At 38.6% G+C, this 14,295-nt stretch overlaps 1 protein-coding gene across 2 annotated transcripts in view; it reads right to left on the bottom strand.

Annotated features, from left to right (window-relative positions):
- Window positions 1-14,295, bottom strand: part of COL4A4 (collagen type IV alpha 4 chain) — a 146,394-nt gene that overhangs the window by 116,670 nt on the left and 15,429 nt on the right. For both annotated transcript variants that reach the window (XM_040228464.1, XM_040228463.1), the window contains exons 2-4: window positions 13,428-13,597; window positions 11,636-11,678; window positions 3,203-3,280 (exon numbers count right to left, since the gene is read on the bottom strand). In XM_040228464.1, the coding sequence (XP_040084398.1) occupies window positions 3,203-3,280; window positions 11,636-11,678; window positions 13,428-13,483 (177 nt within the window). In that variant the 5' untranslated portion in view covers window positions 13,484-13,597. The remainder of the gene's footprint in view (window positions 1-3,202; window positions 3,281-11,635; window positions 11,679-13,427; window positions 13,598-14,295) is intronic.

Genomic DNA, 14,295 nt, shown 5'->3' with positions numbered 1-14,295 from the left:
ATGGACCGCAGCACGCCAGGCCTCCCTGTCCATCACCAACTCACGGCGTTTACTCAAACTCATCTTCATTGAGTCAGTGATGCCATCCAACCATCTCATCCTCTGTCATCCCCTTCTCCTCCTGCCCTCACTCTTTCCCAGCATCAGGGTCTTTTCCAATGAGTCAGTTCTTCACATCAGGTGGCCAAAGTATTGAAGTTTCAGCTTCAACATCAGTCCTTCCAATGAACACTCAGGACTGATCTCCTTTAGGAAGGACTGACAAAATGTGGTCTACTGGAGAAGGGAGATGCATCCCAACTCCACCTCAAACCCTAGCTTCTGTCTCCACTGAAACCTTCGCCCAGCTTGGCTCCCCAACCCTTACTATAGACACAACAGCTTTGATTTGGGGCTGGACAAACCACTCAGTCAGCCATTCAACCAGAATAGACATCACTTCCCTCTTAGGAAGGCCCTGCTGTTCCACTCAGGGGCTGTGCCACCTTGGAAAGCACCTCAACCCTCGTAATTCAGCTTATTCCTGTTTCTATCGCCCACCTTGAACTGTCACTGCGGCAACTGGAGAGATGGTATGAGAGTGGCTGGCCGCCTCCCAAACCTCCTCCCGGTTACGCACAAGACACACTCCCAAATCCCTAGCTGGAGAACATCACCAGTGCCTCGCAGCCATCACCAGGGATCCATCTGTGCCAGGAAGGGCAGAGGTTGACCGGTGTTACGCACACAGCTCTTCTCGACCACCCAGAAACTGGGACAAAGACAGCAGTTCACGAAGACAGAGGCTCACCCTTGTGAGCCCTCCTGACCCACCTTGCTGAAGGTCTGGTGATCAGAGACAGCACATACCCTACAGACGAAAATGTCTGTGATGGTTCCACAGCCCAGGGACACGGAAGACAAAGCACCAAGGGAGTAAATATAAGGAAACCCAGGCTTGAGTAGATTCAAGTGGCCATGGGGGTTCCCCAATATTAGGATGAGAACCGGCATTTGAACCCAAGTGCCATCCTCTTCTCCTGGACCACGGGGCAGATGCTGGGACAGAGACCAGATATCTGGAAGTGGTCCCTGCTCCTTCCACGTGAAAGTGAAAGTGTTAGTTGCTCAGTCGCGTCTGAGTGTTTGTGACCCCATGGAGGTCACTGCAGCCCTCCAAGCTCCTCTGTCCATGGGATTCTCCAGGCAAGAATACAGGAGTGGGTTACCATTTCCTTCTCCAGGGGATTTTTCTGACACAGGGATCGAACACAGTTCTCTTGTATTGCAGGCAGACCCTTTACTGTTTGAGCCACCAGGGACACCCACCCCTTCCACATATAACCAAGTTATTTAAAACTCTTGGAAATCGAGGGTTCCCTGTATTGACCAATGGACATAATAATCCTCTGGCCTCAGAACTGCTGTGGACTGAGAGCAGGATTTCTCAACCTCGGCACTACTGGCATTTGAGGATGGATAGTTCTTTGATGGGGGGCTGTCCTAAGCACTGTAGATATCAAGCAGTCATGGCCTATGAACCACTGGAACCAGAAGCACCACCACTCGGCCATGCAGGTGTGTCAGTAAAAAAAAAAAAGTTACCAAACATCATTAAGTCAGAGGACCACACCTACCTGGTTTCATCTTTGTTCTGCGGTGTTCCCATCCCATTCCTGCCATGGAGCTGATCCCTCCATTTCTCTTGGACCTCAAGCTCCAGGGGGTCTTAAAATCTTGGCTTGCAATCTTGGCATGTTTACATGGACAACCTCATAAAAACACCAGGCTTTTTTCCTGACTAGTGGGTCCACTGACATGAGAAAAGCTAAAGCATTTCTTAGGGTGCTCGTTTTTAGGGTCCTAACTTTGCTTTCTGGAAAATGCAGTTTTCAAATTTTATCATGGGGACTTCCCCAGTGGTCCTGTGGTTAAGACTTCACCCTCCAACGCAAGGGGTATGGGTTCAATCCCTGGATGGGGGAGCTAGGATCCCATGGGCTTCACGGCCATAAAAACATTAAACAGAAGCAATACTACAATAAATTCAATGAAGACTTTAATAAATAAATAAATTATAAAAGTGGCTGGGGAAAAAGCTCAAGATAGATTCTGATCACCAAAAGTTGTGATGTATTGGAGAAGAAACAAACCAGTTCAAGCAGAAAGGGACTTGCCATAATTTAAGCTCAACAAGGAAGCTGCTTACAGCAAAGGACTTGACAAAGGAACCACACACATATTGTATGACTACCGTGTAAAGATAAAGCAATACTGTATGGGAAATATACGGTCCTTTCTCTCAGAAAGGTAATATTTTGGATCCTTGTGGACTGATCTTTATGGAATTGTGTTTTTTGAGCATCACACACAGCCCTATTGGATCCATCTGGACACGTTTCAAAAACCACTGATCTGACTCAAAATTGTATAAAATTTCTGAAATACACTCTTCTCATAATTCGGTGGGAGTGTTTTTAACCAATGGGATGGTCTGATCTAATAGTCCCAGCACAGGTGAATTAGTGCCTGCCAACTGCTGTTGTCAGGATATGTGAGAGAGGTTTACAAATAAATGTTCAAGAGACCTCATATACCATAACCAAGAGGGTTATTATTATGCCTCTCAGGACAGAGAATCGAGTAGGGTCATCAAAAGCACTGTGGACTTGAGTCCACCTGGGTGGACTTGAGCAGGGTGCTCAATTGTTCTGTGCTGATGTCTTCGGCTCTGCAAAGAGGGTACCATAAGATGGGAAGAGAGTTATTGTGAGGGATCGGTGAGCTAAAGCATTTTGAGCACGTCAGACCAGTCAGTGCCTGGCACATACGGAGCATGTGATGAATGCAACTGTCACTTTGATTACGGAACACTATTCCACAAGGTTATAAAAGACGTCCAAGAGGCATGTGGTCAAATGTCTAGCAACGCTTCTTTCAACAAAGTTAAGCGAGTTTTTTCTTAACTCACTACAGTATTAATACTTCTCAACTAGTGCTTTTAAAACATGAATATAAATATGGCGACCCAGCGTGGGCTGTGTACACCAGGTCCCTTTCTGTACAAAGTGATTCAACAATAATGTAATGATGACAGTGGATAGGATGCTGGGTGGAAGATCTCTAGAGCTTATTCATCTTGCATAATTCATCTTTATGCCCTTTGATTAGTAATTTCCCATTTTCCCCTCCCACAACCCATGCTGAATTTTACATGACTCACCCGAGATCCCTTTTCAGGAAAGCACTGGCAAAGAGAGCAATCTCTTCCTCCACAGAGACCAATAAACTTCTTTCCACCCTAGAAAGTGAAGCATTGATTTAGTCGACCAGTATTCATCACCTAGCTGGGTACACGATATACACATTAAAACAAGTACTCTTGGTTTCTCTAACTAATGAGATGTTCACAGTATAGTTTTATCTCTGAGTCTCTGAAAAGACTAATACTGATATACAAAAAGGCAAAGAACTTAAACTGTGGCTTGATAATCAACGTGTTGATGAATTGGGAGTTTGGGATTGACATATATATGCTATTGCTACTATGTATAAGATAGATAACTAATGAGAACATAGTTTATAGCTCAGGAAACTACTGAGTGCTCTGTGGTGACCTAAATGGGAGGGAAATCCAAAAAAGAAGGGGTACATGTATACATATAGCTGATTCACTGTGCTGTACAGCAGAAACTAATAAAACATTGCAAAGCAACTATACTCAAAAATAATTAGTTAAAAAAAATTTTTTTTTAAAGAGTTCATGATTATGTGGGCAGGATAAAAGTTTACATGAGCTACGATTTTTTTTTTTAAAGACCTCCTTTGAAGTCATTTATGTTTAACCAGAAACTTCTATGATTTGTCTCTCTTGGTAAGAGTTTGTTTACCAAGTTGTGAACAATTTCAGAATGTTAACTATGTAGCTGGGAAAACTGCACGTATACCACGTATACCATGGTGTCTAACTTAAATTATAAGGTAACTTTTCTTCCAAGACTCTCTTCCTGTACCTCCAGGATCAGCTAGGGCATGTGTCCCCCAGGGAGGCCCTCATGGGTCAGCACTGCCATCACAGTCTTGCACTTGAATTAAAACTCTTCCTCCTACAGCTTGCTGACACCCCAAGACGGCTCCCCTGACGTTTCTCTCAAACCGAAAGCTTCTGAACTTGAATAATTTGGGCCTTTTCCCCACTTCTAGCTAGCTTTTCTACCATGCTCTTTAGAAAGTTAAATTACAACATGATCACATATTTTCTTAACTTTAACCCATCCTACACACACACATGCCCCTATGGGAAGAATCAGCCCCATTTTCTCACAAACCCTCCTTATGTACATGGCGAGTCTTCAGTCACTTCAGTACAAAACTATAGTCATAGAGGAACGGTGTCCATAAAGAGATCCTTAATGACAGCCAGAATGACATACCTGCAGTGAAGACACACTGAGCATTGATTCGTTCGTGGCAATCAGGGCTGCATGTTGAGAGGGCAAAGGTGGTGCATCAGCTCTCGGTGCTGGGAGCTGAGAGTATGGACAAGACCAATGCATCCTGATTAAGTCGCTTCAGTTGTGTCCAGCTCTTTCATGGACTGTAGCCCACCAGGCTCCTCTGTCCATGGGCAGAATACTGGAATGGGTTGCCATGCCCTCCTCCAGGGGATCTTCCTGACCCAGGGGCTGAACCTGTGTCTCTAGCATCTCCTGCATTGGCAGGTGGGTTCTTTATCACTCATGCCATCTGGGAATCCCCAGATAGGGCCACACACTTCTATAATTAACAGGTCTTTTAAAACTAACAACAGTGTAAACTTTAGCCTTTAGACCAACACGTAGTGGGGAAACATCACACAACTGAACCAATACGTACTGTTCTCTTTTTTAAAATTGGGGTATATCTGCTTTACAATGATGCTGTGTTAGTTTCTGCTGTATGACAAAGTGAATCAGCTATCAGTCAGTTCAGTAGCTCAGTCACGTCCGACTCTTTGCGACCCCATGGACTGCAGCACACCGGGATTTCCTGTCCATCTTCAACTCCCGGAGCCTGCTCAAACTCATGCTCACTCCACTGAGTTGGTGATGCCCACCAACCGTCTCATCCTCTGTTGTCCCCTTCTCCTCCTGGCCTCAATCTTTCCCAGCATCAGGGTCTTTTCCAACGAGTCAGTTCTTTGCATCAGGTGGCCAAAGTTTTGGAGCTTCAGCTTCGGCATCAGTCCTTGCAATGAATCAGCTATATGTGTACATACATCCCCTGCCTGTGGCTTTCCCACTGCCTCTCCCCATTCCCGCCCCCTCCAGGTCACCACAGAGCACCCAGCTGAGCTCCTTGTGCTATGTAGCAGGTTCCCACTAGCTATCTGGTTTATATAACAGTGCACATTCGTCGACCTCAATCTCCAATTCATCCCCTCCCCCGTGTCTATGTGTCTCTTCTCTATATCTGCATCTCTATTCCTGCCCTGGAACTAGGTTTATCTCTACCACTTCTCTAGATTCTACATATATGCATTAATATACAAAACTTGTTTTTCTCTTGGGGACCTAATTAAGCTTAAAAGATTCTGCACAGCAATACGCACAGTTCATATAGAAGATATGTATATACATAAATATACTATACATAAATACACACACTTATGCAAAACATACATGAGTATACATGTATATGTATGAAATGCACAAATGTATACATATCCCCTTCATTACATATACATGTACAAAAGTATACAGCCCCATATACATACACAAGTGTATATGTATATGTGATGTGAGGGAAAGGAGTCTAAGTGGCATATTTTTCTTTTCAATCATACAATTAAGACTTCTTTTTTCTTGAAAAATGTGCTCAGAAAAAATAAAATATTTTGATTAATCATTAATTAAAGTACCTTTTTATAAACATAACTCTTATGGGTCATTGAAAAATACATAAAAATTTGAATCTTGACAAGAGCTAAGGAATTAGATAATTTAAGTTAAAAAATGTAATTGAAGTTTCAGAAACATATACCTCTTGAGCTTTGGGTAACACTGTTATCTATGAATGCAGAAATGTTAAGTTCAAAACCCTGATAAGGTTAAAAAAAAAAATCAAATGCTCAGGGCCAGGTCAGGACAGCATGAAAGCACTTAAAATAACTATTCTGAACATTTGGGTTCATTTAAGGTTGGGATTCATTACTATGTGTTTGGTGAAATACCAAAACAACCAGAGAAAAAAGAAGGTCAGTTGATTAGATGGCTTGATAATAGAGGCAAGTTTCTTACTTTTTAAACTTTATTATGCTAAGCATTACTGAGATATTTGTAGCAAAATTACATTTCAGAGAAGAATTGGTTCAAAGATTAGTAGAATTCTAATAAAGAAACACATATAAAACTTCAACTTGGACCAATAAAAGAAAAAAGCAAGAGGCAATTTTAGTCCCTACAAAGTTCTTCTACATCAGACATATCCCAACAAACATCACTTTAAAGGAGGGAGGCAGCTATAAAGGAAGAAACTGTACCTCAGAACCAGACTGTATAACCCCATTAAAAAGAGATAAAGACAGTATCTCACACAAGTCAACATTCAAAGTACAAACCACATTCTCTGGGAATATACTAGCACTCTCAAAAACCAATGTTACTCTTCAAAGAGAAAAAAATAAAACTCACTATCTGTTTTATCCCAGATATTTTAAACAAATATTTGTTGCATAGAAAGTTCAAGAAAATATTTTACTAATTTCTAGATTAATGATATGTCCTGCATTTGTGCTTTTATGGGTTTTATTTTAAACAAATAACATATGTACATGATAATCACTTCAAAACAGTGTAATGGAAAAAGAAATTTTCTGTTCTAACTCTGGTCCCCAGTTCCTTCTCCTAAAGATAACTGCTCACCTCAAGTTCATGTCTGGGCATTTCTGAGCATATTTTTTAATACACAATGACCACACACACACACACACTTTTGGTGATTTTGTCTTTGTTTTGCTTTTACACAAAAGGTATATTTCATTGTACCTTGCTTTTCTCACTTATGTCTTCAAAGTCATTCCGAATTACTGCATATGGCTACAAACTAAACAAAATATTGGGTTGGCCAAAAGCTCACTTGGGTTTCTCTATAACATTTAACAGAAAAACCCAAATGGACTTTTTGGCCAACTCAAAATTATAACTTATTTAGTTAGTCCTTATTAATAGACATTTGATTATCTCCCCTCTTGCTTCTGAATGCTACCTTTAAACTAATATTTTTGTGCATTTATATTCATCCATGTCAGAATAAATATATACGATAAATTTCAAATAGGGAAATTGCTATGTCAATAGGCACATGCATTTAAAATCCTGATAGGTGATGCCAAATTGACTTTCCACAGAGATTTTATCAATTTATATCTCTACCTTTAAAATCTATCTACAGTACAGTCACTCTGTGGGAAATCTCTAGAATCTCTGCACACCAGAAGCTGGCAGGAAGAGCAAAGATAAAATAATCTTTGTTCAGGTGTTATATGCACTCGTATGAAACATATAGAAGTGAAGGACGTACAATTTAGCACTCTATAGACTTTTATAATAGAAAAAAAGAACATAATACAAAAGAAACTTTAAAAAGTCAGGTAAGAGGAAAAATAATCCACAAACATATATTTCAGTGTGTTTCTGTTCATTATTTGAGGTGATGCTCTGAAATCCCTGTGAACTAAGCTGGGCAAGTTTTATCAAACCCATTTCCCATAGGAGAAAACTGAGTCTTGAATAGGTTTTGAGATGAATCACCAGTAGAGGAACCCAGGGCATCCTATTCTTTAATGCATGTACTCTCTGCTCCTGACTAAAAGAGAAAGGAGAATGTATGGCAACTTTCTATTTTGATTCACTTTGAAAAGACCTATGATAACTTGAATCACAGAAGCTGGACTGGATAGGTCCAAGCTACAGGATGGATAGACAGAGATGTATTTATTAGCGTGATTTAAACCAGTCTGACTGTCTCAAGATCAACATGAATACAGGCTGCCTCCAATAGGATTTCCTAGAGGTGTCTGAAGTTGGGTTTAATCACTTAGATTCTCTAGAGAGGAGCAGAACAGAATATTCAAGGCTTATCTTTCTCATGAGTTAAAATGTTCAAATTTAATTTTATACTTCTTGATTTAATCTTGTAATGGCCCAGCTGCTTCCTTCTGCCCTCTGAAAAAAAGTTTTGAAAAAATAGCTCTGTTATAAAACAAAGAAATGTCTAATACCTAGGCAATTTTACTAGTCTTGATGGTAGGATATAAAAGAAATCTTACAGCCCATTTAATCCAACACTTCCTTTTTACAAATGAGAAAAAAAGCCCCAGAGAGTGACTTGTTTAAAAGTATAATAAAGAAAGAACAACAAACAAAACCCAAAGGTAGCTGAAGGAAAGAAATGTAAAGATCAAAACTGAAATAAATAAAATAGAGACAAGAAAACAATAGAAAAGATCAATGAAACTAAAAACTGGCTCTTTGAAAACATAAACAAAATTGAGAAACCTTTAGCCAGACTCATCAAGAAAAAAAGGAGAGGGCTCAAATCAATAAAATTAAAAACGAAAAAGAAGTCACAACTGACACAACAAATACAAAGGATCATAAAAGTCTACTACAGGCCAGTAAAATGGGCAACTTGGAAGAAAAGGATAAATTCTTAGAAAGGTACAATCTCCCGAGACTGAACCAGGAAGAAAGAGAAAATATGAAAGACCAATTACATGTACTGAAATTGAATCTGTGACTAAAATAATTTCAACAAACAAAAAGTCCACAACCAGACGGCTTCACAGGGAAATTCTACCAAACATTCAGAGAAGAGATGACACCTATCCTGCTGAAACTACCCCAAAATATTACAGAGGAAGAAATACTTCTGAACTCATTCTACGAGGCCACCATCACCCTGATATCTAAACCAGATGAAGATATCACAAAAATTAAATTATAGGCCAATATCTCTAATGAACATAGATGGAAAATTCTCAATAAAATACCAGCAAACCAACTCCAACAAAATAGTAAAAGGCTTACATATCATGATCAAGTGGGATTTATCCAACAAATGCAAAGATTTTTCAAGACCTGCCAGCAAATCAACCAATGTGATACATCTCATTTACAAATGAAAGAATAAAATCCATATGATTATCTCAATAGATGTAGAAAAAGCTTTTGATAAAAATTCAGCATCTACTTATGAGTTTAAAAAAAAAAAAACCTCTCCAAAAAGTGGGCTTAAAGGGAACATACTTCAAAATAATAAAGGTCATATATGACAAACCCAAAGCTAACGTCATACTCAATGGTGAAAACCTGAAAATATTTCCTCTAAGATCAGGAACAAGACAAGCATGCCCATGCTTGCCACTTACACCTAATAAGTTTTGAAAGTCCTGTCACAGCAATCAGAAAAGAAAAAGAAATAAAAATAATCCAAATTGGAAAAGAAGAAATAAAACTATCACTGCTTGCATATGACATGATACTATACATAGAAAATCCTAAAGATGTCACCAAAAAAATTATGAATTTAGTAAAGTTATAGGATAAAAATCAACACAGAGAAAAATCTCTTGCATGTCTATACATTAACAGCAAAATATCAGAAAGAGAAATTAAGGAAACAATCCCACTTACCATCATATCAAAAAGAATAAAATGCCCAGGAATAAACCTACCTGAAAAGGCAAAAAAAAAACCTGTACTCTGAAAACTATAAGACACTGATGAAAGAAATCAAAGACAACACAAATAGATGGAAAGATATATCGTGTTCTTGGATTGCAAGCATCAATACTGTTAAAAGAACCACACTAATCAAGGCAATCTATAGATTCAATGCAATCCCTATCAAATTATCAATGGTATTTTTTTCACAGAACTAGAACAAACTTTTTTTTTTAATTTTGTATGGAAACACATAAAGCCCCAAATAGCCAAAACAGTCTTGAGAAGAACAGAGCTGGAGGAATCATGCTCCCTGAATTCAGGGTATACTACAAAGCAACAATAATCAAAACAGTATGGCACTGGCACAAAAACAGACACATACATCAATGGAACAGGATAGAAAGTTCAGAAATACAGTCATGAACTTATGGTCAATTAATTTACATCAAGAATACACAATATAGAAAAGAGAATCTCTTCAATAAGTGTTACTGGGAAAACTGGACAGCTACCTGTAAAAGAATGAATTTAGAACATTCCCTAACACCATGTACAAAAATAAACTCAAAACAGGTTTTTGACCTAAAAGACAGGATACTATAAAACTCCTAGACAAAAATATAGGCAGAACTCTCTTTGACATGAGTTGTAGCAAAATTTTCTTGGATCTATATCCTAGAGTAAAGGAAATAAAAACCAAAATAAACAAATGGAACCTATTTAAACTTAAATATTTTACACATCAAAGGAAACCATAAACAAATTGAAAAAAACAACCTACCAGCCGGGAGAAAATATTTACAAATGATGCTACCAATAAGGGATTAATTTCCAAAATAGACAAAGAGCTCATACAGCTTAATACAAAAAAAAAAAAAAAAACACCAAAAACAAACTCTAACAACCAAACAAAAAATGGGTAGAAGACCTAAATAGACATTTCTCCAAAGAAGATATACAAGTGGCCAACAGGCATATGAAAAGATGCTCAATATCACTAAGAGAAATGCAAATCAAAACTACAATGAGGTATCGCCTCACACCAGTCAGAATGGCTATCATCAAAAACTCTACAAATAATAGATGCTGGAGAGTGTGTGGAGAAATAGGAATCTTCCTATATTGCTGTTCGGAATGCAAATTGGTGTAGGCAGTATGAAGAACAATATAGAAGTCCCTAAAAAACTGAAAATAGAGTTACTATGTGATCCTGCAACCCCAATCCTGGGCATATATCCAAAGAAAACTCTAATTGGAAAAGACAAATGCAACAGAATATTCACAGCAGCTCTGTTTATGATAGCCAAGACATGGAATCAACCTAAACGTCCATCAGCAGATGAATGGATAAAGAAGACTGATATTATATGCATACATACATAATGAAGTATATATACATATACATAATGGAATACTACTCAGCCATAAAAAGAATAAAATAATGCCATTTGCATCAACATGGATAGAGATTATCCATGAAGTAAGTGAAGCTAAGTTAAGTAAGTCAGACAGAGAGAGAAAGATACCATATGATCTCACTTACATGCGGAATCTAAAAAAGTGATACTAATGAACTTACTAACAAAACAGAAATAGACTCAGAGACATAGAAAGCAAACTTATGGTTACCAAAGGTGTGGGGGAGATAAATTAGAAGTTTGGGATTAACATAAACACACCATTATATATAAAATAAACAACAAGACTTTACTGTATACCACAGGGAACTACATTCAATATCTTGTGATAACCTATAATAGAGAAGAATCAAGAGGCAGATAGATAGAGATATATAACTGAATCATTTTTCCTTTAGTTCTGAAACTAACACAACATTGTAAATTAACTATACTTCAATTTTTAAAAATGGTTTAAGACAGTATAATAAAAGTAATGCATTCAGTAAAGTAAAATTTCAACATGGAATCAGAGCTCATTAATAGACTTACCCCATATGCATATTGTACAGAAAAGAGAATAAGTATGAGTGACCTAACAAAAAACAAAAATGCAAATTAATTTAAACTGTTGGTTTTCATGCAAAACAAACTAAAAAGCAAAAGGACATAGGAATTAACTCCAGAAAGATTTTTTTTTAAGTTTCTAATAGGCTACTATCACCAATTGATGGTCATCAGTGACCAGATAAATGTCACCCTCTCTCCAGATAGCATCACCATATTTCCTCTTTTTAATCAATCAAGAAGTATTCACACCCTTTAATGTGGCCCTCACTGTGCTGGGTACCATAGGGACACTGGGAAGGTGAGACCTGGATGGATGGTAAGTGAAGGGAGATGACTCTCAGAATAAAAGTGAGAGGAGAGCAGGAAGCAAGCAGCGTTGCCCAGGAACTACTGCAAAGATTAAGGTATTCTGGATGCTGTTAAGTGGGAACAACCAGAAGGAGAGAGAATGGAAGAAACCTAACTGGGCTGAGGAGATGATTTGGGCAACAGTATGGAAAAAGCCTCCTTCCCATCACCCTCTTTTCCTTCATTGCCCATCAATACATGTTCATCAGCTTCAAAATTTTCCATATTTTTCACTATTTAACATTTCCCTGTCATAACTCCCAATATTTTTGTAGTCATTTTGAACAATCTCATACTATTAATAGTTTGCTACTGCTGCTGTAGCACATGACCACAAAGTTGGTGACATAAAACAACAAAAATATTTTTTCTTATCATTCTTGAGGCCAGAAGTCTGAAATAGGTCTCACTGGCAAAAAAAAAAAAAAAAATCAAGATGTTGGCAGGGCTGTGTCTCTTCTGAAGGCTCCAAGGGACACTCAGATTCCTTGCCTTTTCTGGATTCTAAAGGCTGACTGCATTCCTTTGCTTGTGGTCCCTTCCACCTTCAAAGCCAGCAGTGGCCAGTCAAGTCTCTCTCCTGCTACACGCCTCTGACCTCTGCTTGCATCATCACATCTCCTTCTCGACTCTCAATCTTCTGCCTCCCTCCTTCACTTCCAGTGTTTTAGTCCCTCAATTGTGCCCAACTCTTTGCGACCCCATGGGCTGTAGCCTGCCAGGCTCTTCTGTCCATGGGATTCTCTAGGCAAGAGTATTGGAGTAGGTTGCCATTTCCTTCTCCAGGGGATCTTCCCGACCAGGGATAGACCCCAGGTCTCCTCCATTGCAGGAGGACTCTTTACCGCCTGAGCCACCAGGGAAGCCAAAAGGGGACACTGCAGCTGAGTGGGGTGGGGGACCCTTGTGATTATACTGGGTCCCTCAGATAATCCAGGATAACTTCCCATTGCACAGTCAGCTGATCAGCAACCTTAATTTCATCTATAACCATAATTCTCCCTTGCCACATAACAACACATTCAGAGGTTCAAGCGATTAGGGCGTGGACAGCTTTGGGGGGTCATCATTCTGCCTACCACACTCATGCAGTGCACTGTCCTAACCGCTACAACTGCTAGTTATAGGGACCCTGCAGCTCTGGACACAAGAAGGTTTTTGCTATTCAAACCCAGTGAATAGGAGAGCAAGAATCTGTGGCCTTGTACATTCTCCCACTGGGTGATTGTGTGCCTGCAATTCTAGAAGAGTAGAGAGAATTGCTGCTTAATAATAAATGTGCTCTTTAATAGAACAGCAGCAGGTAAAATTTACAGATTTCTGGAATACTTTGATTTGTTGACACTCAGATAATTTATACCTATAAAACCAACACTGTGGAGAAATTACCAAATAAAAGCCAGTGATCATACTTGAGGACACTCACCAGGAATCGGTGGCCAAGAGCTTGTTGCACCTGAAAGAACGCCTTAGCGATGCCATGTGCAAAATTACATCATATTCGAGTCTTGGTACTCAACAAAAGCGCTGCCGCTCTTCTCTTCTCTTCCAAAGACTCTCATCTATAAGTGACGTTCTATGTCCTGGGTTTAAAGTCTGTATATGGCAAATATAAAATATCTTTTTAAACACAGGATGCATTATCACATCGAAAATAATTGCTTTCATTATTCAGAGTTAGTGATGGAAATATTTGCTAAAGGGGAACTTCAACACTGTTTTGACAGAACATTCTTTCCTTAGTGATGAGTAAACTGAATATGTATCCATTTTTAATTCTTAGAAATACAAATACCAAATCCTTTCATTCAAAATACATTTTTCAAAAATGAAAAGATACATATACGTAAAACTTTTACAAAAATTGTTGTTTCGTTTTGTTACATGAAATTTTCTTCTATTTAATCTTTTCTCTTAAAACGTCAAGCTAAAATTCACTCAAGTGCTTTTTTTTTTTAATTTTTGAAACTAAAAAGGAATCCCCTAGTATAGAAATGTACATTTTGCCTACAAACAGCAAAGATATATAAACATGTTTTATGTAAAATGGTACCACCTTTTGGCAGGTCATCAAAAAGTTAAACACAGAGTTACCATATGACATAGCAATTTCATTCCTAGGTATACACTCAAGAGAACTGACAAAATATGTTCATACATAAACCTGTACATGAATATTTACAGCAGAATTATTTGTAATGGCCAAAAATGGGAACGACTCATTTCAATTGATGACTAAGCAAAACGTGCTACATCCATACAGTGAAGCACTTGTTGCTATAGTTTAGTCACTA

Source organism: Oryx dammah, unplaced genomic scaffold (genome assembly GCF_014754425.2).
Source record: "Oryx dammah isolate SB20612 unplaced genomic scaffold, SCBI_Odam_1.1 HiC_scaffold_27, whole genome shotgun sequence".
Lineage (NCBI taxonomy): Eukaryota > Metazoa > Chordata > Mammalia > Artiodactyla > Bovidae > Oryx > Oryx dammah.
The sequence above is the reverse complement of the archived record's forward strand: the minus strand, read 5'-3'. Positions and strand labels throughout refer to the sequence as shown.